A 20515-nucleotide genomic window follows, 5' to 3' on the forward strand; every position below is an offset into this window, starting at 1 on the left:
TTATGGCAAATGTTTTCTTCTCACTACTGTTTGAGAATTTACACTGCTTCTGATCTAAAAATCACCTATACATACACATATCATTCATTTTATGGCAAATCTCTCTGTGGAAGAAGTTACTCAGTAGATTTTAAAAAGCGTATAATAATCACAAAAACGGCAATTTTTACGTTACATAGTTTTATTGAGAATCATACTTTTACATGATTATACATATCACCAACAAGTTTCAAAGTCTGCAAGAATATCATCTTGATTACAATATTTTCTGGCTAAGGCTATAAGAACATATATGCTAAGCGTTCGTTTCTAAAATCCATAAGTTTTCGATAAATATCAGTTTAGAGTACAGTTTTTTAAACCACACGGTCTCACCGAAAGGCTAGGGATTTGTTGCATGGTTCAACTTCAGTGACCATCTACTAACCATCCGTTTGAGAAAAGTGGCAGTGAATTGGTTTCAAACTCTATGGTCCAAAGGTAGTCGAAGATTTTCCATAGAATTCAATGTAGCAACTATTATAGTTTACGTCGTATCATTATTATATTTTCTTTCACGAAAATTAATTCGTGAGCCAATAAAAAGTCTTATCGAGTGATTATTGCTGACATTTTGCACTGTAACTTTAGTGCGTTGTCGATCCAAATCGAAGGAATTTTCCTGTTTCATAATTTTGCAGTTAAGTTTACAAAAAATAGTATGTTTGTACCTTTTCGATTACTTATTACGTGTTATCCAAACCAAAGTAAAAGCTCAGAAACTATGTTCATATAGCAGATAGCTTTGCAGTTCCCTGGGGATAAATAAACTGGGTACAAATTCGGGCAGGTTGCGACCGAACATCCGTCTAAAGTGAGCCCGTAGTCGTGACTTCAGTGGAATAGGGTTGGTGGCACGGTTTAACAATAAAACCCGCTGATTGTCGTTAAGATCCCGATTGCGGCGTATCATGCACGGATCGAATTCTTCGGCAGCATCCAAAATGAGTTGGAACGACGGTGACTCTGGATCCATGTTACCGAGGCAATTGAGTAGACCATCTGGGTCACGGAACTGTGTTTTGAGGATCACCCTCGCACCATATTTCAGAAGTAGATGTAGTTCCTCAGGGGTTACAACCTCATTGCTGGCTATAAGTTCGGCTAGTGGGGGCCTCAGAATGGCATTAGTGGCGATATCTCCAACGACACGGACATTAGGGTCGGCACCGTAGGACAAGAGCATCTGGAAGGATTGGAGGTTAAATTGTATTTGACAATCGATAGTTTGCAGTGTTTATCAAGCAACCTTCATGATTTCAACTCTGTGTGGGATGTTGTCCGCGCATGCCACGTGCAGGGGTGACCCGATAATTGGACTGCATCGATTAACGTTAGCTCCATTTTCCAGTAGTATTCGTACCAAGGCTGGATCACCGCGGAGTACGGCTAAATCTAGTGGGCTTGGCGAATCTGGTTCTGGCAGAGGGGCTGGAATGTCTACTCGAGCGCCTTGCTTGATGAGTAGTGTGACCAAGGAAGCATTTCCTGTGGGATTGAAAAGAGAAAACGGTTTGTTTTGTTAAGTCGTCGTTAGTCTTTGAAGGTCATTGTCCGATGCGTTTTTATATTTAAGCTTCAAACGTACCGCCAAATAGTCTAAGACCTTGTTATGTTGGAAAAAGTCCAATGTTTTTAATAAGCACAAACACATAGTTAATAAAGTTATAATTAATCGGATTAGTGTTGGTTGGGTTAATGCGTTAAAAATAATAGTACCTGATAGCACAGCATAATGAAGTACGGTTCGGTAATCGTTCCTAGCGTCTGTCATGGCATTCACATCAGCTCCGTATTGCAAAAGCAGTAGAACGGAATCGATATTACCGTTGGTACGCACAGCTCTCATGAGTGGCGTTATTCCCGAGCGATCTCGGGCTTCCGTGTTTGCTCCAAAGGTGAGCAACAATTCCAGGCTTTCTACGTCTGTAGCCAAATTGATTTCCGACCCGAAGAAATATCTTTTATTGGGATCGGCTCCACGTTCTAGCAAGAGGCGAGCCACATCGTAGTGACGATTACGAAGTGCCAATCGTAACGGCTCATCGCACAGCGTAGTCCTTGGATAGGGATCATCGGTGGGCTCTCTGTAGTCTACTTTACAGCCTGAATTCAGCAGGATTTTGGCCAAATTGTAGTAACTGTGTGGAAACAGAATCATACTATTAAAATACTAAAAATGGGCTGACTTACAAATATCACTTACCCATGCTCCGCCGCAAGATGCAGAGCGCTGTATCCAACTTCATCGATTGCGTTAATATCGGCGTTACGCACCAACAGCAGATTCACGGCCGCTTCATTATTCTGCCAAACGGCGTAGTGCATGGGCCGCAATCCTTGCGTTACTTGCTCGTTGACTTTGGCTCCACAGGCTAGCAGTATGCGCAGCTCATCCATCGGTACCATGCGAATGATCGCATCGGCTAGAGCCCGCTGGAGCGGGTTGGCGGCACACTCGGCCGGCATTGTAATGACGCGTCCTGCGAATGGTATCATACATGTTTAGATTGTTACGATTCTAACAGTACTTAGCTTCAAGGAAGTATACCGGGCAGTGGCAAATAATTCTCCTTGAAATTTTTATTTGTATTTTGCGTAATTTGAAGAATTCAGGCGAAGCGAAACTTCGAAATGATGTGAATACAACATACACAACATTTATTTGATGCAGTACAAATTTAGATCCATTTGAACGACTTGTAAGAAAAGTAATGACAAAGCAAAATAAACTCGAAATTATATCGGAACATAACGTCTAACAGATACCAATGTTAAGAGAATTCTCAATTCTAACAGAAATAGGAAATAGAATAATACGAACGTCTGATCCGTAATAATATAATTTACAACAAATCAAGTGATAAAATCAAACTATCGTATGGGCCGCGATTCCCGGCCCGGATGTAAATTAAAAGTTCAATTTATGGCTTCTTAAATAAATTCTACTGGTGCTGCATCACGCGTTCCCGCAATAAAGGTTTCGATGGAGACGCATGGTCATTGAGCTTGTGAAATAACGTTTTTTCAGTATCCCGGACAACAGAACAGCAAAGACCGATCCAAACCATGATAACTGATTGATGAGGCTAAATCGATGAAAAACCATACCCCCAATCTTCAGTCTGGTGTTTATAATACACGTGACTTACGAAGATGCACCGAACTTGCCGCTTCTGCGCTTTCTTGCCATCATCCCACGACAAACATCTGACGAATGATTTTCTAGCCTTCCCTCACTCCACTCCCTCCGTTTGGACCGAAAACGAAAACACAAAGGCCGCGCTCGTTGAAAAGCATTACAAATATTATCTAATCGTTTTTCGCTGTCTTGTTTTCATTATGCCGGATATTTATTTTCCGCGTTTTCGTGAGATTTTACTCACAAAATTATTACACTGACCTCTTCTGTCCATGTTTGCGTGTGTGTGGCAGAACTTTATTTATATTGGTAGCTCGAAGGTGTATCACTGATCCTCTTTTGTATGTGCCCGAATTGGCTTTACTGGTTTCTGGCAGACATATGAGCCTTTTCTGCTTCCCCTTCAACAGTTTTTTTTTCACGATCTCCGGTGAATTAATAAAACAAAAGATTCTCTCTCGGTATTGCGTTGTAAGGAAATCTCGCTGTACTTTGAAACCAATTTGATGACCTGCTTTTTTTATTCTTTTATATATACTAAACGGCTCGCGCGTGTAAACTTTTCACAGCTACAAGAGCAACCAAGCGACTAAGCGGGTAGCTTTAAAAGAAAGAGGACAATGGTCGGGATACGATTGAGACTGTACATTGTCGTTGTCGATGCGAATTAGTGTTCATGTTGAACAGACTCGCATTGCTCAGTATGTGCTCTATTCAGCTCTGAACTACGAAAAGCTTAAGTTATCAAATGTATCCTTTACATCTGATGTAATTAACGTCTTGTGATATGTCCTTATCTCGAAATTCAAATGTAGTCAAAAATCGTGTAGTAATGTAAAGTACTAATTACAACCAAAAATCGGCGTCAAACGAAAGACAGACAGCATGACGGCTTAGTTATATTACATCTAAAGCCTGTCTCCGCTGACAGATGGTTACTTATAAAAAGTCAGTTTACTAATTACTCAACATGATGCGACAGCATATCATGGGATTTTTACCAAAAATTAAAACCAGTCTGCACCGAGCAGTTAGTTCAAAAAAATGCGCAACTGCTCGATTCAGTGAAAAATAGTAAAAAGGTAATATCATCAATCCCCCCTCTAACCGCCTGGTTACTCGGTGAAAAAGTGCAGGAAAAAAATATAACGTGCTTCGTTGAAGGTAAATATTTTCGCTTTCATCCCTGCTGCTGCCTGTGGAAATGTTTGCCAATTCCTAGAAAACTTCGACATCAGATTTCGCGTGACAATACGGGAAAACTCGGTTGATGACAGCATTCATATCGGACAAGAACTGCTACACATGGCGAAATCTTTTTGTATTGTTCTCTATACTTTTTCGTTCGTATCACGGAATCGACGAATCCTACACACTAGCTGACGTTGAAAATTATGACCAAAATAGCAAAGTAGAGCGAAATTAACATGCGGAAAACGCAATATTTTCTGGCTGCGCACTTTCTCGGCCCGATCAGCCGGTGTAGTTTTGTTGCTTGTACTGATTGACCCTCGTAGAGGAGTGTGGGGCTGAGTGAATTGCTGTCTGTTGAATCATTTTGTATTTGTATACGAAAGCATAAAATTTTTCAAATGGCAACACTGGCCTAACAACGAACGACGGTTTGTTGATTGTTACGGTTTGTTCAAATTATAACGGCTCGGAAAATGCTCTGTTAAATATTAGACCTTTGTTTGTCCAGTTGGATTCCACCTTCAGAATTTCCCATGTATTCAGTTCCATTCTAAGGGAGGAAGCCAAATGACCACAGAAAGATTCTGGTCCTATGAGGTGAAGAGAGGCTTCAATTCTTGTCAGTTCATCGGCTCTTTCATTTCCAACAATCGCAAAGTGACGAGGAATCCAATATAAATGTACCCAGTGTTTGGAGCGATTGAACACACTTCCAGATAAGTTTTGATGTGCATGTCGCAGACTTTAAAGCCTCTAACGCTGCTGGACTGTCGAACATAATGAAAATGTTTGAGTGTCTGTATTTACTGCGTAGGCATATAACAGAACATTCTAGTATTGTTTGGACTTCCGCTTGAGAGATAGTTGACCATTGACCGATTGAAATAGATAGATAAACCGCTGAGCCAATTACCCCTGATCCTATTCGATTAAATATTTTCGAACTACCTGTTTTAGAAATTATTGATCCTGGATGGAGATCGGGACCACCGTGTTTCCAAACAACGCGCTCAAGGTTCAAGTATTCAAAGTTGAATATTTTCTCCATCCAGTGTTCATTGTTGACTACTAGAGAATTGATACGAATAGTTTTTAGAATAATTAGTGGAAAAATATGCTTACGTAATTATTGAACGGCCCCTTGATTTTGTCCGACGCTTCGGACAACGTTGGTGTCTTTAACAGGGAAAAACTCTAATTGTTCTTTCCTGATGAAGACACCAACCGGTGGACGAAACGTTGGACAAAATCAAATAATTGGTTCTAAAATTAAAGGCCGTTGAGCCGAAATATCCCTAAATCAATCATACGACCGACTCCCAGTTTACATGTATGAATTGATACAATGGAAGCATGGAGAGTAAAGCTTTCATGGAAGGTCTGGTTCTCATTGCACCCGTTATATCTTGAGCACCTTTTTCCCTTGTTTTTGGCCACCAGACTAGTGAAGCATAGGTAATTCTAGGTCTCGCAGCAGCCGAATAAATCCAATGAATCATTTTCGATTTCCCACTGTTTACCAAAAATTTTATTACTCGCCCATAGAGTTTTTTTTTGTTTGACTTATTGTCTGCTCTAGATGTGTATTCCAGTTAAGTTTTTCGTCAAGAAATACTCCGAGGTATTCGACGTTGTCTGAGAGTTCCAACAGCTCAACTTAGTTTTTCTCCTTCGTGTAAACGGAACGATGGTAGTTTTTGAAGGATTTGCCTTTAGGCTTCCCTATCGCACCACGAGGACACAATGTTTGTTGATGTTAAGAAGTATTCGTAAAAGTTCGCATTGACCTTTTTGAAATATACGTGCAATAAAAATCCGGCAACACTATAATTCGCAAATTCACGACGTTATAACGGCAGCAGATCACACATGTAAACACGAAGTATTTCATGCGAAGTTAGGAGCTGTTCTGATATAATTTTGGCAGTATGTTACGTTTAAGAATAAAGTCAGCTCATCACAACACTTCATGGGCTAAATTAGCGTAAGAAATAACCTAAATGTCAATCGATACGTCGGTTGCGAACGGTTCCTCTTCATGCTGCTATAAAAACACATAATCGTGAAGTCTGCCACAAGGGACATTCAAGAAAAAGAAACGTCAAAACGATGACAGCAACAGAAAAAGAAAAAAAAAAGAACTTCCGTGAAGCGAAAGCGGCTACGTTTGAGCTCTCTTCTGGTTGAGCCGTCGCGGTGTGCACAAGTACAGCGAGGTGGTGGCGAGTCGCGATAAAACCAAAAGCGCAGTGCGGTGCGCCATCATATTAAACGAGTGAAAGGTCGTGTTGCCGGTTGGGAAGAAAACCCAGGTAAAACGGGTTCTAGTGAATCGCGAAACCTTGCACGGCAAGGCGGTCTGTATGCGGAATTTGCGAAAACGAGGTGGGAAACGTGCGGTGAGTGTCGGCCTGCCTGAAAACGCATGAATAGCGCGAGTGTTACAGGTTTTGTATCCGTGGTGTGACTCCTGGTGCGCGCAGGAGACGAAAAGCTTCGGCCTGCAGGCCAAGTCGCCGCAACCGGCCTGGCAAGCAGGCTATTCCGCGTGGGATATTAACGCGGTGGCATACTGGCCGCCATCTTGCGTTGACCGTGGCAGCGGAGGAATGCTGTGAAGAATAAGAACGTGTAGTGATCACTCACACAGCCAACCTTATTGGGATGACGATCGCGACGGACTAGACGGAGCATCAGTGAAACAATCGTGAGTAATTAGCGTTAGCAGTTGAGGACTATATGTGGTAGCTTTGTACCCATTTCGCACGGGCAATTTTATTAGTCTTTGTGCCCACTTGTCACGGGTGGGTTTGTAGCTAGCCGTGCTGCTGAGCATGCCCATTCAGGCGATCAGTAAACGCAATATTGGCGCCCAACATAAAAATCCACAACGTTGAACTACCGTTAGCGAAATTTGAAGTTTGTAATTAAATAGAAAATTTTGGTTTTGTGATTATTTTAGCCTTTCCGCTATAATTCGAGATGGATTATAACTCAACTTGCTCAAGCTATGTCCACAGGCTAGACCTGTCAACGAAAAATCAAATTGCTGCCAAAATACCGCGTAACAACCGGGAAAAACCCAAGTGTCAGGTGTGATGAGCAACAACATTTTGAAAAACTACCTCTCCACCTGAACAGCATAAATCGGACCATCTTGTCTGGAGCAAAGTTCCAGATCGTGCCTACAACTAGAGATCGATGCACCTGAAACAAAGGGGGGAAAACAAAAGTGGTAACTCAAAACCGCTCGCCGTTCGCGATTCGGGAGAAATCGTACCCTGCCGGGATGGAAACGGTTCGCAGGGAGGTTCACAACACTTCAATAAGTTCCTGGATAGGAGGAGCGGAAGCCTCGAGATCGGCGGTTGAACCGTGGCGACAGAGAGTGGAAGCTTACGGCCACTATCAACAAAACAGAAACCATAGGAGTGAAGTTAGAAGCCAGCAACATCTTAGCGCAATCTAGTTCAAAGCCCAAAAAATTCTCTGTTGTGTATCCAGTAATTTCGAATGCGTTCTCAAAGGTTAAATTCTGAGGGTCGTCATGAAATTCACAAACAAAAGTAACGCGAATCAAGGGCGCGGTAAAACCCTTGTTCTGGGCTCATGACGATAGGGTTGCCTAAATTCAGCTCTTCTCAGATTTATCACAAACCCAATTTCGTTCTTGTAAATATGTAAATGTTGGCACATTACGCCAAATACTAATTCGTAATTTTTTTTTGTTTTCTGTGAGATTGAGCCTATATAGTTATATCATAGGCTAGAATCCGATTGAATGTGTGCCGTAGTGGGCACGAAATTCAGAAAGGTTGAACAAGGACTTGGTCAGAGACATTTAGTTAGGTAGTAGCATTTCTGCCAGAAGCAGCTGGCGCTTATGAGCATTATGGTTATGATAATATAGAGTAGGCATGATGGGAGATTAAGATTTGGCAAGCAGACGAGGCTTGCGTATATAGTATGTTATCCATTTGGTCGTTTGAAACTGGAGGTTTGCTCAAGAGTTATGTGAGTTGTTAAGTCTCTGACCAACATCCAGGAGGATGATTTGAATTTTTTGTGAATCGGTTGATCCCCGATTCACAAAAAATTCTTCCGCTACGGTAGAGTTGTGTTACGTTTAAGAATAAAGTCAGCTCATCACAACACTTCATGGGCTAAATTAGCGTAAGAAATAACCTAAATGTCAATCGATACGTCGGTTGCGAACGGTTCCTCTTCATGCTGCTATAAAAACACATAATCGTGAAGTCTGCCACAAGGGACATTCAAGAAAAAGAAACGTCAAAACGATGACAGCAACAGAAAAAGAAAAAAAAGAACTTCCGTGAAGCGAAAGCGGCTACGTTTGAGCTCTCTTCTGGTTGAGCCGTCGCGGTGTGCACAAGAACAGCGAGGTGGTGGCGAGTCGCGATAAAACCAAAAGCGCAGTGCGGTGCGCCATCATATTAAACGAGTGAAAGGTCGTGGTGCCGGTTGGGAAGAAAACCCAGGTAAAACGGGTTCTAGTGAATCGCGGAACCTTGCACGGCAAGGCGGTCTGTATGCGGAATTTGCGAAAACGAGGTGGGAAACGTGCGGTGAGTGTCGGCCTGCCTGGAAACGCATGAATAGCGCGAGTGTTACAGGTTTTGTATTCGTGGTGTGACTCCTGGTGCGCGCAGGAGACGAAAAGCTTCGGCCTGCAGGCCAAGTCGCCGCAACCGGCCTGGCAAGCAGGCTATTCCGCGTGGGATATTAACGCGGTGGCATACTGGCCGTCATCTTGCGTTGACCGTGGCAGCGGAGGAATAGCTGTGAAGAATAAGAACGTGTAGTGATCACTCACACAGCCAACCTTATTGGGATGACGATCGCGACGGACTAGACGGAGCATCAGTGAAACAATCGTGAGTAATTAGCGTTAGCAGTTGAGGACTATATGTGGTAGCTTTGTACCCATTTCGCACGGGCAATTTTATTCGTCTTTGTGCCCACTTGTCACGGGTGGGTTTGTAGCTAGCCGTGCTGCTGAGCATGCCCATTCAGGCGATCAGTAAACGCAATAAGTATTGAGAATTACAATTCACCTATTCAAAATCTACAGAAACGTGGAATTAACATAACCTAAATAACTCTTGTGAGATGACAGTTTAGAGGGCGAATTTGTCTTGAAAAAACATGTCGTGGAGGAATCAAAACATAAATAAAACTCATCATAAGGCAAAAATTCGCACTAGTTAACAGCTGAAGGAGAAATTGTATATGTATGTTTGAAATAACGATGTTTTTGATCAGAAATTACCAGAAATAATCTGATCCTAAATAGTAGTAGTTGAAGAAAGTTGGGGAAGAGATTGATTTGTGACATTTAATGGCTTAAAAAAGAATGATGATGAAAGAGACAAAAAGATGATTTACTCTATCTCCTTATGGGTTGTCCCAAATACACGTTTTATGCAATAGATACTTTAGCCTCACATGCAGGGCAAAACTTCGCATATGAGTAATTTTTCTGAAAAGTTAATTTTCATACTCAAATCGAAATTCGAAAAACTCTAAAGCTTGATCTAATTAATATTTAGTCGCAAAAAAAGGGAAATATCTTCTTTAAAATAATACGTAAAAAAATCTTGAAATATAATTTTGCAGCAAATTCATTGACCTTTAAGGGAAAATACAGAAAAAATTGTTTGTCTGAGTTTCGGATGAATTAACGCACTTTTTGTTTTATACCACTCATCATCTTCTGCACAGTAAAACTGTCAACTTGATCCGCCATTTTCTGACACCATCTATGTAAATCAGCTGGTTTTTTCATCGTTCTGCCACTTTTCTTCAACTTGCTCTCGATTACCGCCTAATATTTTTCATTGGACAAAAATCTGAGCAATTCGGTGGGTTGAACTTTTCTGATGATATAAATTCCATTTCCTTGTACCAACCCATAACTTCCCGGCTGTAGTGGCAGCTGGCTATGTCAGGCCAGAACTTCACCGGACCGTCCGGTGATTGGATGAACGCTAAAATCCGCTTCTGAAGACACTGTTCCATGGTTGACCCGGAGATGAAACCCTTGTTTTTTTTTTGCCACCGCTGCAGATGTCCTGCCACTCCTTGCGCTTGGACATATAGAATTTTTGTCCTGGGAGCTGCGCGAAATCCATTTTTACATATGTCTCACCGTCCATTAAAATGCAGCCGTCAAATTTGGTCAAGACTTTCCCACACACCATCCACGTTTTGCAACGAAACTCGGCTTGAAGGTCCCGTTGGGGTGCTTGCTGGCGTAGAACGACCGCCGACCTTCGACAGATTCCTACCTTACAAACTACCTTACAAACACTACTTGAAACAATACAGCATTGCATCAGTGATGCCACGTTTTCATCTGTATTTTGAAGCTCAAAAAATCTTGTCAGATCTTGGAAGAAATAAAAAAAAACCTGTATAAAAATCTGCATATGTACTGGACACAGCCTTCTCGAAAAAAAAACGCAATATACCTTGTTTAACATATATCCCGTGATCTACCCAGCAAACCAGAAGTCGTATAAGGATGTTAATTCTAAGTCGCCCAAATGTGCATATCTAGTTTGAAATTGCATAAGATTTAACATTAAATTTGTTTAAATCGTATGAAATTCAAATCCTATAAAACGCAATATTAGGTTACATATGAAGCCATTTAACGTGTGATATAAAATTGTTAAATGCGTCATTCATTTAAGTCGTATAGAATGCAATTTAAAGTTTCAAATGAGGCAATTTAAGATAGCCTGTGAGGTTATACAAAATCGTAACCATTTTTTTTACAATGTACGTATAGTAGGCCATCCCTTATTTTAGAAAAATGGGCGCTATCATGAATTCAACCTCTCAAAATGTTCGTCTCGACAAGCTGAAGAAAATGATATCTTGTTGAGGTCCCTACGATAACGCTAAGTGGTTCCCCAACGGACCTAAAGATATGATAGTATGAGCGACCCTCACGCGGTGGCGAGCACGCTACTATAGTAAGCGCTATACAGATACCAGAAAGCAAGTAGATCGGTTATCACATGTGTCGGTTTCCCGAAAAAAAACTGTTTTTGAATAAAAACCAATTTAGTCATTTTGTTTTATGATCCAACAAAGTTCTGCAGGGTTGTCTTTTGCTTTTCCATACAAAAGTATCAATCTTTATTTTTTTTTCCAGAAAATATGATAACAATTAAGTCGATTCCCGATGATAACTCAAAAGTGACCAAAATCAGTATGGGACAGTTATGCGGGTACCGGCAGTGCATCAACTTAATAGCTCTTTCAGCATGATCGTTTACTACTGTGAGACTATTGACAATTTCTACTCCCCTTTGATACGCAAAATTGGAATCCCAGTTCTTTGCCGGTAGTTCGAAGAAATTCGTTTCAATTCCTAATACTTTGAAAAATTTCATAGTATTGGTCGTAACCAATTCTTGCAGCGGTGCATTCAATTCAGTGAGGCTTCGTTTTTTAGCTGGATTATCATCACCTTGTCTAATGGTAATAGAAAAAAAAACCTTGACAACACTCTCTCGCACCTCAAACGATAGACCTGTATCAAATACAGCCAAGCCAAGTAGTTCCTCGCTCAAATACCACAAATGGCCCAGGAATTTTCGCTGAGCAGCAGCAGATGCTTCCGGATGGAAAGATTCAAATTTTTTCAGATCAGCCACGAGATCGAGGTCACTGCGTGGTGCAGAAGCAGCAAAAGAAGCAGCCCCATTTTTCCTTCCTGTGTTGAATATTCATGTTGAGATTAGTTATCACATTGTTGTTATGTTATTTGAATGGCATAGAATTACCTGTATTCACACTGGTGGTATCAAAGGACATTGCTTTGATACGATCAGAAACGTTCCAGTTTTTTAACAGTTCAACGACAGATTCGGCAATGGCTTTGCTTGTGCCTTTTTCAAGAAAAGGAACGCCAAGTAGCTAGGTAGTGTTTCTGCCCGTCACAAGTACAGCTTGTCGGTCAACTAGACCTCGTCCTGTCAACGAATTTACCACTTTACCATCCCAGTGAACCGTTAGATTATCGTCTGGATCGAAATAGTTAATCAAATGTTGAGCTAAGTCGGATCGGTGTTTGTCACGCTCACGATGAATAGTCGATTCCAAATTATTTGCTCGCTGCTGCCAAAATTACTGTGGCAGAATCCACACTGACCTTTGCAGCATCAAGAGCTTGTAGCAATTCAGTTGTCATAACGTTTTGTGTTCCTCTGATTCGCTGTGAGATGCGCTGCGATGGTTGATATTCCTCGTCTTTTTCTGTATCCTCAAAATCTTCACCGGGTAAGCCGAATTTTACGGCGTTGACTATATATGTGCAAAAAAAAAAAAAACTATTGGTTCTAAATATTTTATGCAACTAAAACGAATATTACCGATTTTCGACTGAAATTCACTCTTTTTCCGGCGATCCTCCAATAGCTTTTGCTTCTCTTTCTTACTCCGGTCTGCTTTCAGTTTTTTCTGGATTTTGCCAGACAGGACTCCATCGATACCTGCGAAGGTGCTTACTCGGGTTCCTTTTTAGTCCTTGGAAAATTGTATTTCTTCCAAAAGAGCTTTCATCACTATCGGATCCCTTTCCTTCGCCATACTTTTAGACACATCGAAAAGGTTATCAAGCTTATTACAGAAGAGAGCTTTCTTTTTCATTTGCGCTTTGCTATTTTTCCGTGATGAATGTTTACAAATTGCAGATAGTTCAGCATGGAGTAATAATTCATGCACACGCTTACGCATATTTTAGATTATTTTTTATTATTATTTCGATAACTTTGAAAACGTCTAAAATAGAGAATGGTTGGATTGGGACGGATGGAACTTACAACAGTTTTGAGTACTCCTTTGAGAAAAAGTATTGGCATCATGATTCCACTTTCCCCTTTTTTACCTTATACGGTTTGAAATTTTTGAAAATATATACTAAAATATGCAATAACTTTGTAAGGAATTTGTATTGTATTGGAATCCCAGTTCTTTGCCGGTAGTTCGAAGAAATTCGTTTCAATTCCTAATACTTTGAAAAATTTCATAGTATTGGTCGTAACCAATTCTTGCAGCGGTGCATTCAATTCAGTGAGGCTTCGTTTTTTAGCTGGATTATCATCACCTTGTCTAATGGTAATAGAAAAAAAAAAACCTTGACAACACTCTCTCGCACCTCAAACGATAGACCTGTATCAAATACAGCCAAGCCAAGTAGTACCTCGCTCAAATACCACAAATGGCCCAGGAATTTTCGCTGAGCAGCAGCAGATGCTTCCGGATGGAAAGATTCAAATTTTTCAGATCAGCCACGAACTTGAGGTCACTGCGTGGTGCAGAAGCAGCAAAAGAAGCAGCCCCATTTTTCCTTCCCGTGTTGAATATTCATGTTGAGATTAGTTATCACATTGTTGTTATGTTATTTGAATGGCATAGAATTACCTGTATTCACACTGGTGGTATCAAAGGACATTGCTTTGATACGATCAGAAACGTTCCAGTTTATTAACAGTTCAACGACAGATTCGGCAATGGCTTTGTTTGTGCCTTTTTCAAGAAAAGGAACGCCAAGTAGCTAGGTAGTGTTTCTGCCTGTCACAAGTACAGCTTGTCGGTCAACTAGACCTCGTCCTGTCAACAAATTTACCACTTTACCATCCCAGTGAACCGTTAGATTATCGTCTGGATCGAAATAGTTAATCAAATGTTGAGCTAAGTCGGATCGGTGTCTGTCACGCTCACGATGAATAGTCGATTCCAAATTATTTGCTCGCTGCTGCCAAAATTACTGTGGCAGAATCCGCACTGACCTTTGCAGCATCAAGAGCTTGTAGCAATTCAGTTGTCATAACGTTTTGTGTTCCTCTGATTCTCTGTGAGATGCGCTGCGATGATTGATATTCCTCGTCTTTATCTGTATCCTCAAAATCTTCACCGGGTAAGCCGAATTTTACGGCGTTGACTATATATGTGCAAAAAAAAAAACTATTGGTTTTAAATATTTTATGCAACTAAAACGAATATTACCGATTTTCGACTGAAATTCACTCTTTTTCCGGCGATCCTCCAATAGCTTTTGCTTCTCTTTCTTACGCCGGTCTGCTTCCAGTTTTTTCTGGATTTTGCCAGACAGAACTCCATCGATACCTGCGAAGGTGCTTACTCGGGTTCCTTTTTAGTCCTTGAAAAATTGTATTTCTTCCAAAAGAGCTTTCATCACTATCGGATCCCTTTCCTTCGCCATACTTTTAGACACATCGAAAAGGTTATCAAGCTTATTACAGAAGAGAGCTTTCTTTTTCATTTGCGCTTTGCTATTTTGCCGTGATAAATGTTTACAAATTGCAGATAGTTCAGCATGGAGTAATAATTCATGCACACGCTTACGCATATTTTAAATTATTTTTTATTATTATTTCGATAACTTTGAAAACGTCTAAAATAGAGAATGGTTGGATTGGGACGGATGGAACTTACAACAGTTTTGAGTACTCCTTTGAGAAAAAGTATTGGCATCATGATTCCACTTTCCCCTTTTTTACCTTATACGGTTTGAAATTTTTGAAAAAATATACTAAAATATGCAATAACTTTGTAAGGAATAGTCATAACGATGTGTGGTCTTCAACAAAAACGTGTGTTTTATATGCCCAAATGCTTCTTTAAAACAACGTTTTCTTGTAAAATGTTACTAACGAAAGTTAAGTACAAAAAGCTAACTTTTAAGTAATTTTTACATTAAATACTCTATAGCTCTGTACCCAATGAAGATAGGAATTTTGTTTGTTCAGCAAAGTTTCATGTTTTTGCAAGTTCTAAAACGTTGTCAAATAAACCATTCCTCTATCTCTGTACACAAAAAAGTTATTATTTTTATTATATGAAAACCTACTGTAACATACGCTCGTCGTACTCTAATATGGGTGGATTGGGACAAGCATTGACATCCTCCTTTTTAACTTATACGTTCTTGAAATAATCCAAAAAATAAGCTAAAATATGATATAACTTTGTAAGGAAAAGTCCTGGAGATGAATAGTCTTTGGCAAAAATGTGTGTTTTATATGACCTAATAATTCATCCGAACAACACTTTCGTGTAAAATGCAACTAACAAAAGTTAAGTAAAAAAAACTTAATTTAAAGTAAGTTCCATATACATAGTATACTTTATAACGTTGTAGCTAATAAAGATAGGATTTTTATTTATTCAACAAAGTTTCATATTTTTGAATCTTCTATAACTTTTCTGAATAAACCATTCATCTATCTCTCAAAACAAAAAAGTTAGTTTCTTTTATTTTTAGTATAGTAAACTTTTCATAATTTTTGACAATTTGCGATAATGCGAGTCGTTTATACACAGCTGTCCCGAAACCACTATTAGGCTAGGATGAAGGTGAAGGCGCTATGGAACCAAGTTCCACTTTTTGCCTTGTTGGACCACTGTGCGCTCGAAAATGCAACGGTTTCCAATGGATTCAGCAAGATAAGCTTTTCAATTGTACACGGTCCATACAATTTATTTAGAATTTATATGGGCAGTTGTCCACGGAGGGGAAGGGGGGGGATTGAAATCGTTAAAAATCTGTCCACGTGGTATGTGGATGGCCCCTAATTCATGTTTGTTAATCTCTAACTATACGTACATGATCATATCTATATTGTTACATCAACCCAATTCAATCATGGTCATATCACTAATCAAAGTGAATCCTGATCGAAAACTCATTCCACTAACAAAAACTCCCTTCGGTGGTATTTGTAGGGATGCAGAAGTATACTCGGTCTCTTACAAAGCAATGACTACATTTTAAACATTCCTTCGTTATTGTAGGTTTCGTGCGGCACTGGCACACCTCAAAACTCATAGTTTCAAGAGAAATGAGATTGAAAAATTAGCGTTCAAAATTACGTTTATCACATCCACGAAAACTATGAGCAAGTTAAAATATCTTTTTTATCATCTTTGAATAATGTTTTTGATTCGAATTCCAAAGACATATCAGCTCAGTATTTTTTGTGAGTTTTGAAACAAGTCTTTGTGGAAAAACTTAACCGTATTACATCGTTTGACGTCAAAATTTTAAATGGAAAAAAATTTAATTGTGCCGTGGTTGCACTAAACCGACGATATCCCCACCTGACTGTAAAGCCGGCGCCGTTATTGGTCTATAAAAATCGGTTCATTGAATGATGCACAGTGAGAAAGAATTACCACTCCCAGTCATTCTTTCAGTTGATTCATTGCGCATCTTGAGCGGCTCGGACCCATCACGGAGTAGCAACCATTGATATGTACAGTCAGAACTAAGCTAAGCTAAGCAAGTTCTGGCTGGATATTCCAGAAGAAGAAGATCGACAAGTTTGCCAACAAGTACTTGATGAGGCAGGCGACTTGTGGGTTCGACTAATTCAGAAAACTATAAATAACGACCGTCATCATCCTCGGTCAAAAATACGAAGAAGAATGCCTTGAGAAGCGTCTACAAAAACTAACAGAATTTAAAGATAAAGTGGATGAAAGTGTGTAAGAAAAATGGCACCAGTGTTGAACAAAATTTTAAGGGATAGTGTTAAGTCCAAGGTACGAGAATTCATCCTAGCAGAGAAGTAAACCAATGAATAAACCAATTTTGCAAAAACATAGCTAATATTTGTTTATTTATTATTTGAAAATTTCACAAACATCCTATAGGATATCCTATACATTAAATTAATTTTCTGGTGTTCAATTTTATCTGTTGCATTTTTTTCGAGTACCGTTTATGTTCTATTTCTATGGATCGGAACACCACTCTCAAAAGAGATGTGCGTGGCTTGACTTTTGAATTAACATATTAAAAATGTAACCAATCAACTAAATAAATGTTTATAACATTTGTTTATAACTGATAACAATATCAATTTCTACTCAACTTATTTCTAAATTATAATTTGAAAATTTTAAAGTTAACTGATCAAATGGTAAAGTTATTTGTCAAAGTTTTTTTTTTTTTTTTTTAAAAATACGGCAAAATTTCGCGTGAAAATGCCTTAGAGCTTTGAACAAGAATGATAAATCAAGAAAATAAATAATCGATTTTTAGAAATACTGCTCAAACTTATTAAAAAAATCAATCTAATTTTGAAAACTGATGTAAATTATATGTCTTGATCGATATTGAGCTCTAACATAAATCAACCTGCTAAATGTAGCGTATGATACAATTTCAAAATCAATTATTGAGCACTAGTTGAAAATTAATGCAGCTTCATTGTGATTCAATTCAATTTTTATCTAAAGCTTATATTGTTGATAATCTTGAACTACTATACTATACTTATATCTGATTGTACTGTACCTACAAAAACGCACGGAGTGGAACCGTGATCCGGTAAAAATGCAATTGGATCATTAAAATACTTTGCATAAAATTTTTCGCGGTTTTGGCAATCTTACCCTGCTTGGGATACAGCTAATATTACGAAATTCGAAACCAAACATTCACGGGTGATCGTAACTTCTATCGCAGGGAAAATAGAGAAACTAATTATAGGTTAGATGACAGGGTTAATAACTGTTCTCACCGTGATGCTAAATTTGGAACCTATTGCGGAAGAGTGATCGCAGCACTGATTAATTAGTGTTGCCCGACACGCGTTGCTCTAAAGTTTTAGGTTTTGTACTGACATTTCATAGCCAGCAGTTATTAATGACACTTGAAATCTATTACATGGTAGAAAATCAACGTTTATGGCTTTTTGAACTTTAATTTCGCAACTACATGGTTGACTGAGATCATATTCAGAAAGAACCAGCAAATCAGAAAGAACCAGCAAATCATAGGTTCTGGATTATTGTGAGAGAATGTATGGAGGTTTTTTTTTCGAACTAGGTGCATAACAAAACCAATGGTAGAACAAAAAACAATTTTGTTTGCTTTTTTGACAGATTCTAACTTTTCAACAATGGTTAACAAATAGAGGAAAAAAAATCCATGAACTAATCGATCATAGATTAAAAAGATGAATTGTAATTATTTTGCGTTGTACTTTCCCACTTACCTTATAGTTTAAAACTGATTTCAAATCAAATTAACTGACTTCTCGGAACTAGATAATATAACGGTATTTCACTTCACTGAACTATCTGTGCAACTAATTGTATGTCCCAAAAAGCAAATGCCAAATTTGAACCAAATCAAAATTCACATCAAGTCAAAGACAAAGAAACTGCCTAGAGAACACCTTATTCCGCATTACAATTATTCGCTCAAAGTTCCCTGCTCCGTTTTCCTCTCTATGTCTTTATGTTCACTTTCAAGGCACTTATATAAACTGTGGTGTCTAGTTTTTAATTCACTTCAGTTACTTTCCTCTTCGGAGGATCGATACCGACTGGTTCTGAGCGCTGGTAGCAGTTTGGTCAGCCAGTTTCGTACGCTTTCTCTATGGAAGCGGAAAATTCCTTCCCAATACTAATAACGCAGCAGATCATATGGTTGAAACGGAAAAACAAGAAGAGCAAAAAAATGCGCAAATTAATAAGCTGCAGTAGAACTTGTTTACCAGTAGCGCAAGGATAAACAAAAACAAACGATGAGCAGACAACCCCGGTGCGACGGGACCTATCCCGTTTTTCCAATAGAAACCACCCTCTCCGCAACCCCGTTCCCACTGAACGCTGTTTTGTAGTGCGCAAATTCGGTTGTAGTTAGCGTCGCGACGCATATACAGTTTCCACGAAATACTAATGTACAACTCAAGCGCTTGAGTATTCACTTCTCTGTGCATCATACATAGTCTGACCAAACACAACGTCAAAAACATGAATTAGTGCACAAAAACAAAATAGGAAAATGTATAAGTTCAACTACAACTGTATGAACTATGCGAGGCAGAGGCAAATTCAAGCCAACAGCGAAAGTAGACAGTTCAACGATCTGCTAAATTATGCCAAAAAGAACATATGCAGTTATGCCGACTTCCTTTATTTCCGTCAGCACGTCAAATATATCTACGTCTTGGCACTGTAAAATAGCAAAATTAGTGTACGTCGTAATGTATCCGCCCTGTTGCAAACAAACCGGATCACGTGGCGTCTCCACCACACGCGCATCCCAGTGTCGCAGGACAAGACGCTGAGATTAGAACCATGCGTCCATTTGGCTGCTGCGACAAAACGATTATCGCGAAATGAAAACAAAAGGCATTTCCTCGTACCGTTTTGCCGAGCATCAAATCCACCCAGTAGGGTTAATCAGTGCGCATAAACTAAAAAGAAAGTGCACGTGCACGAGAATTTCTTTCAATCCTAGATCTGCTGCAGATTTGTTCAAATGTTAAAACATGGTGAGAAACTACACCTCCATCATGTTTAATCAAGGTTTCTGCGACTGATTTTTGCCTTCTCCGCATTACGATCGAGTGTTTTTCCCCTCAATTACGATGATCTCATTGTCTGTTTGTTCCATTTTCGATCTGTCGGAGCACTACCTTTATCCTCATTATAACACGAAAACCTACTTGAACTTTGTATGGCTACCGTTTTGTGTTCCATGACAGATCGCGCGGGTTGACAAACGAAACCGCCCGCCCGTCCGTCCTTGACTCTCGTGTTGTGCGGCACCTGCCCACAGCGCGTCACCGTAGCGGAACAGCTGATTGGGCAATTTATTCGAGAGATAATGGGATAATGATCGTCTTGAGCAAATTTGCTGAATCTCATTCCATAGATCTATTAATAAATAGAGTTTACAATACTATCATGAAATGTATTTTTCCATTTTTCCTAGCGCTTACTTGTGACAGCCCGGAAAACTGCATTTTCACGCGAAGTTCTTGGTTTTTCTTTCTTTAGGCCATTTGCAAACAAAGCACATCTGATAAATTATCTATCAATATGATCTAATGAGATTGAACTAAAATATCGTCCAGAAATTTTGAATATAAAAACAACAGTGCGCTGCGTATCACATACGTTTTATAAATAAACAATTTTAAAAACTGCGGAATCATGAAAGTGACGTCGTATTTCTTTTTATTCACCGGCACACCGTAAATATCGCATCAGAGCACCACGGTGCCGTACTTAATAGAGCGACTAGCGAAAAACAGGGCAAAAGTTAACTTTTAACCATCACTT

General features: G+C 39.4%; 1 protein-coding gene across 6 annotated transcripts; it reads right to left on the minus strand.

Moving 5' to 3' along the window:
• Positions 1-163: 163 nt before the first annotated feature.
• LOC129727541 (putative ankyrin repeat protein RF_0381) lies at positions 164-18847 on the minus strand. 6 transcript variants are annotated; one of them, XM_055685467.1, is made up of 8 exons: positions 12781-13466; positions 12193-12712; positions 11926-12122; positions 2246-2522; positions 1759-2180; positions 1628-1645; positions 1289-1527; positions 164-1225 (listed from the first exon to the last, which is right to left on the minus strand). In XM_055685467.1, the coding sequence occupies exons 4-8, from the start codon at positions 2506-2508 to the stop codon at positions 755-757; spliced, it is 1413 nt and encodes a 470-aa protein (XP_055541442.1). In that variant the 5' UTR covers positions 2509-2522; positions 11926-12122; positions 12193-12712; positions 12781-13466; the 3' UTR covers positions 164-754. The 6 variants fall into 6 exon arrangements, with proteins under 6 accessions (XP_055541442.1, XP_055541438.1, XP_055541441.1 ...); XM_055685463.1 differs by lacking the exon at positions 11926-12122 and having other exon boundaries at positions 12781-13469; XM_055685466.1 differs by lacking the exons at positions 11926-12122; positions 12193-12712; positions 12781-13466 and adding an exon at positions 18436-18847.
• Between the last annotated feature and the right edge of the window lie 1668 nt (positions 18848-20515).

Source organism: Wyeomyia smithii, chromosome 3 (assembly GCF_029784165.1).
Source record: "Wyeomyia smithii strain HCP4-BCI-WySm-NY-G18 chromosome 3, ASM2978416v1, whole genome shotgun sequence".
Taxonomy (NCBI): domain Eukaryota; kingdom Metazoa; phylum Arthropoda; class Insecta; order Diptera; family Culicidae; genus Wyeomyia; species Wyeomyia smithii.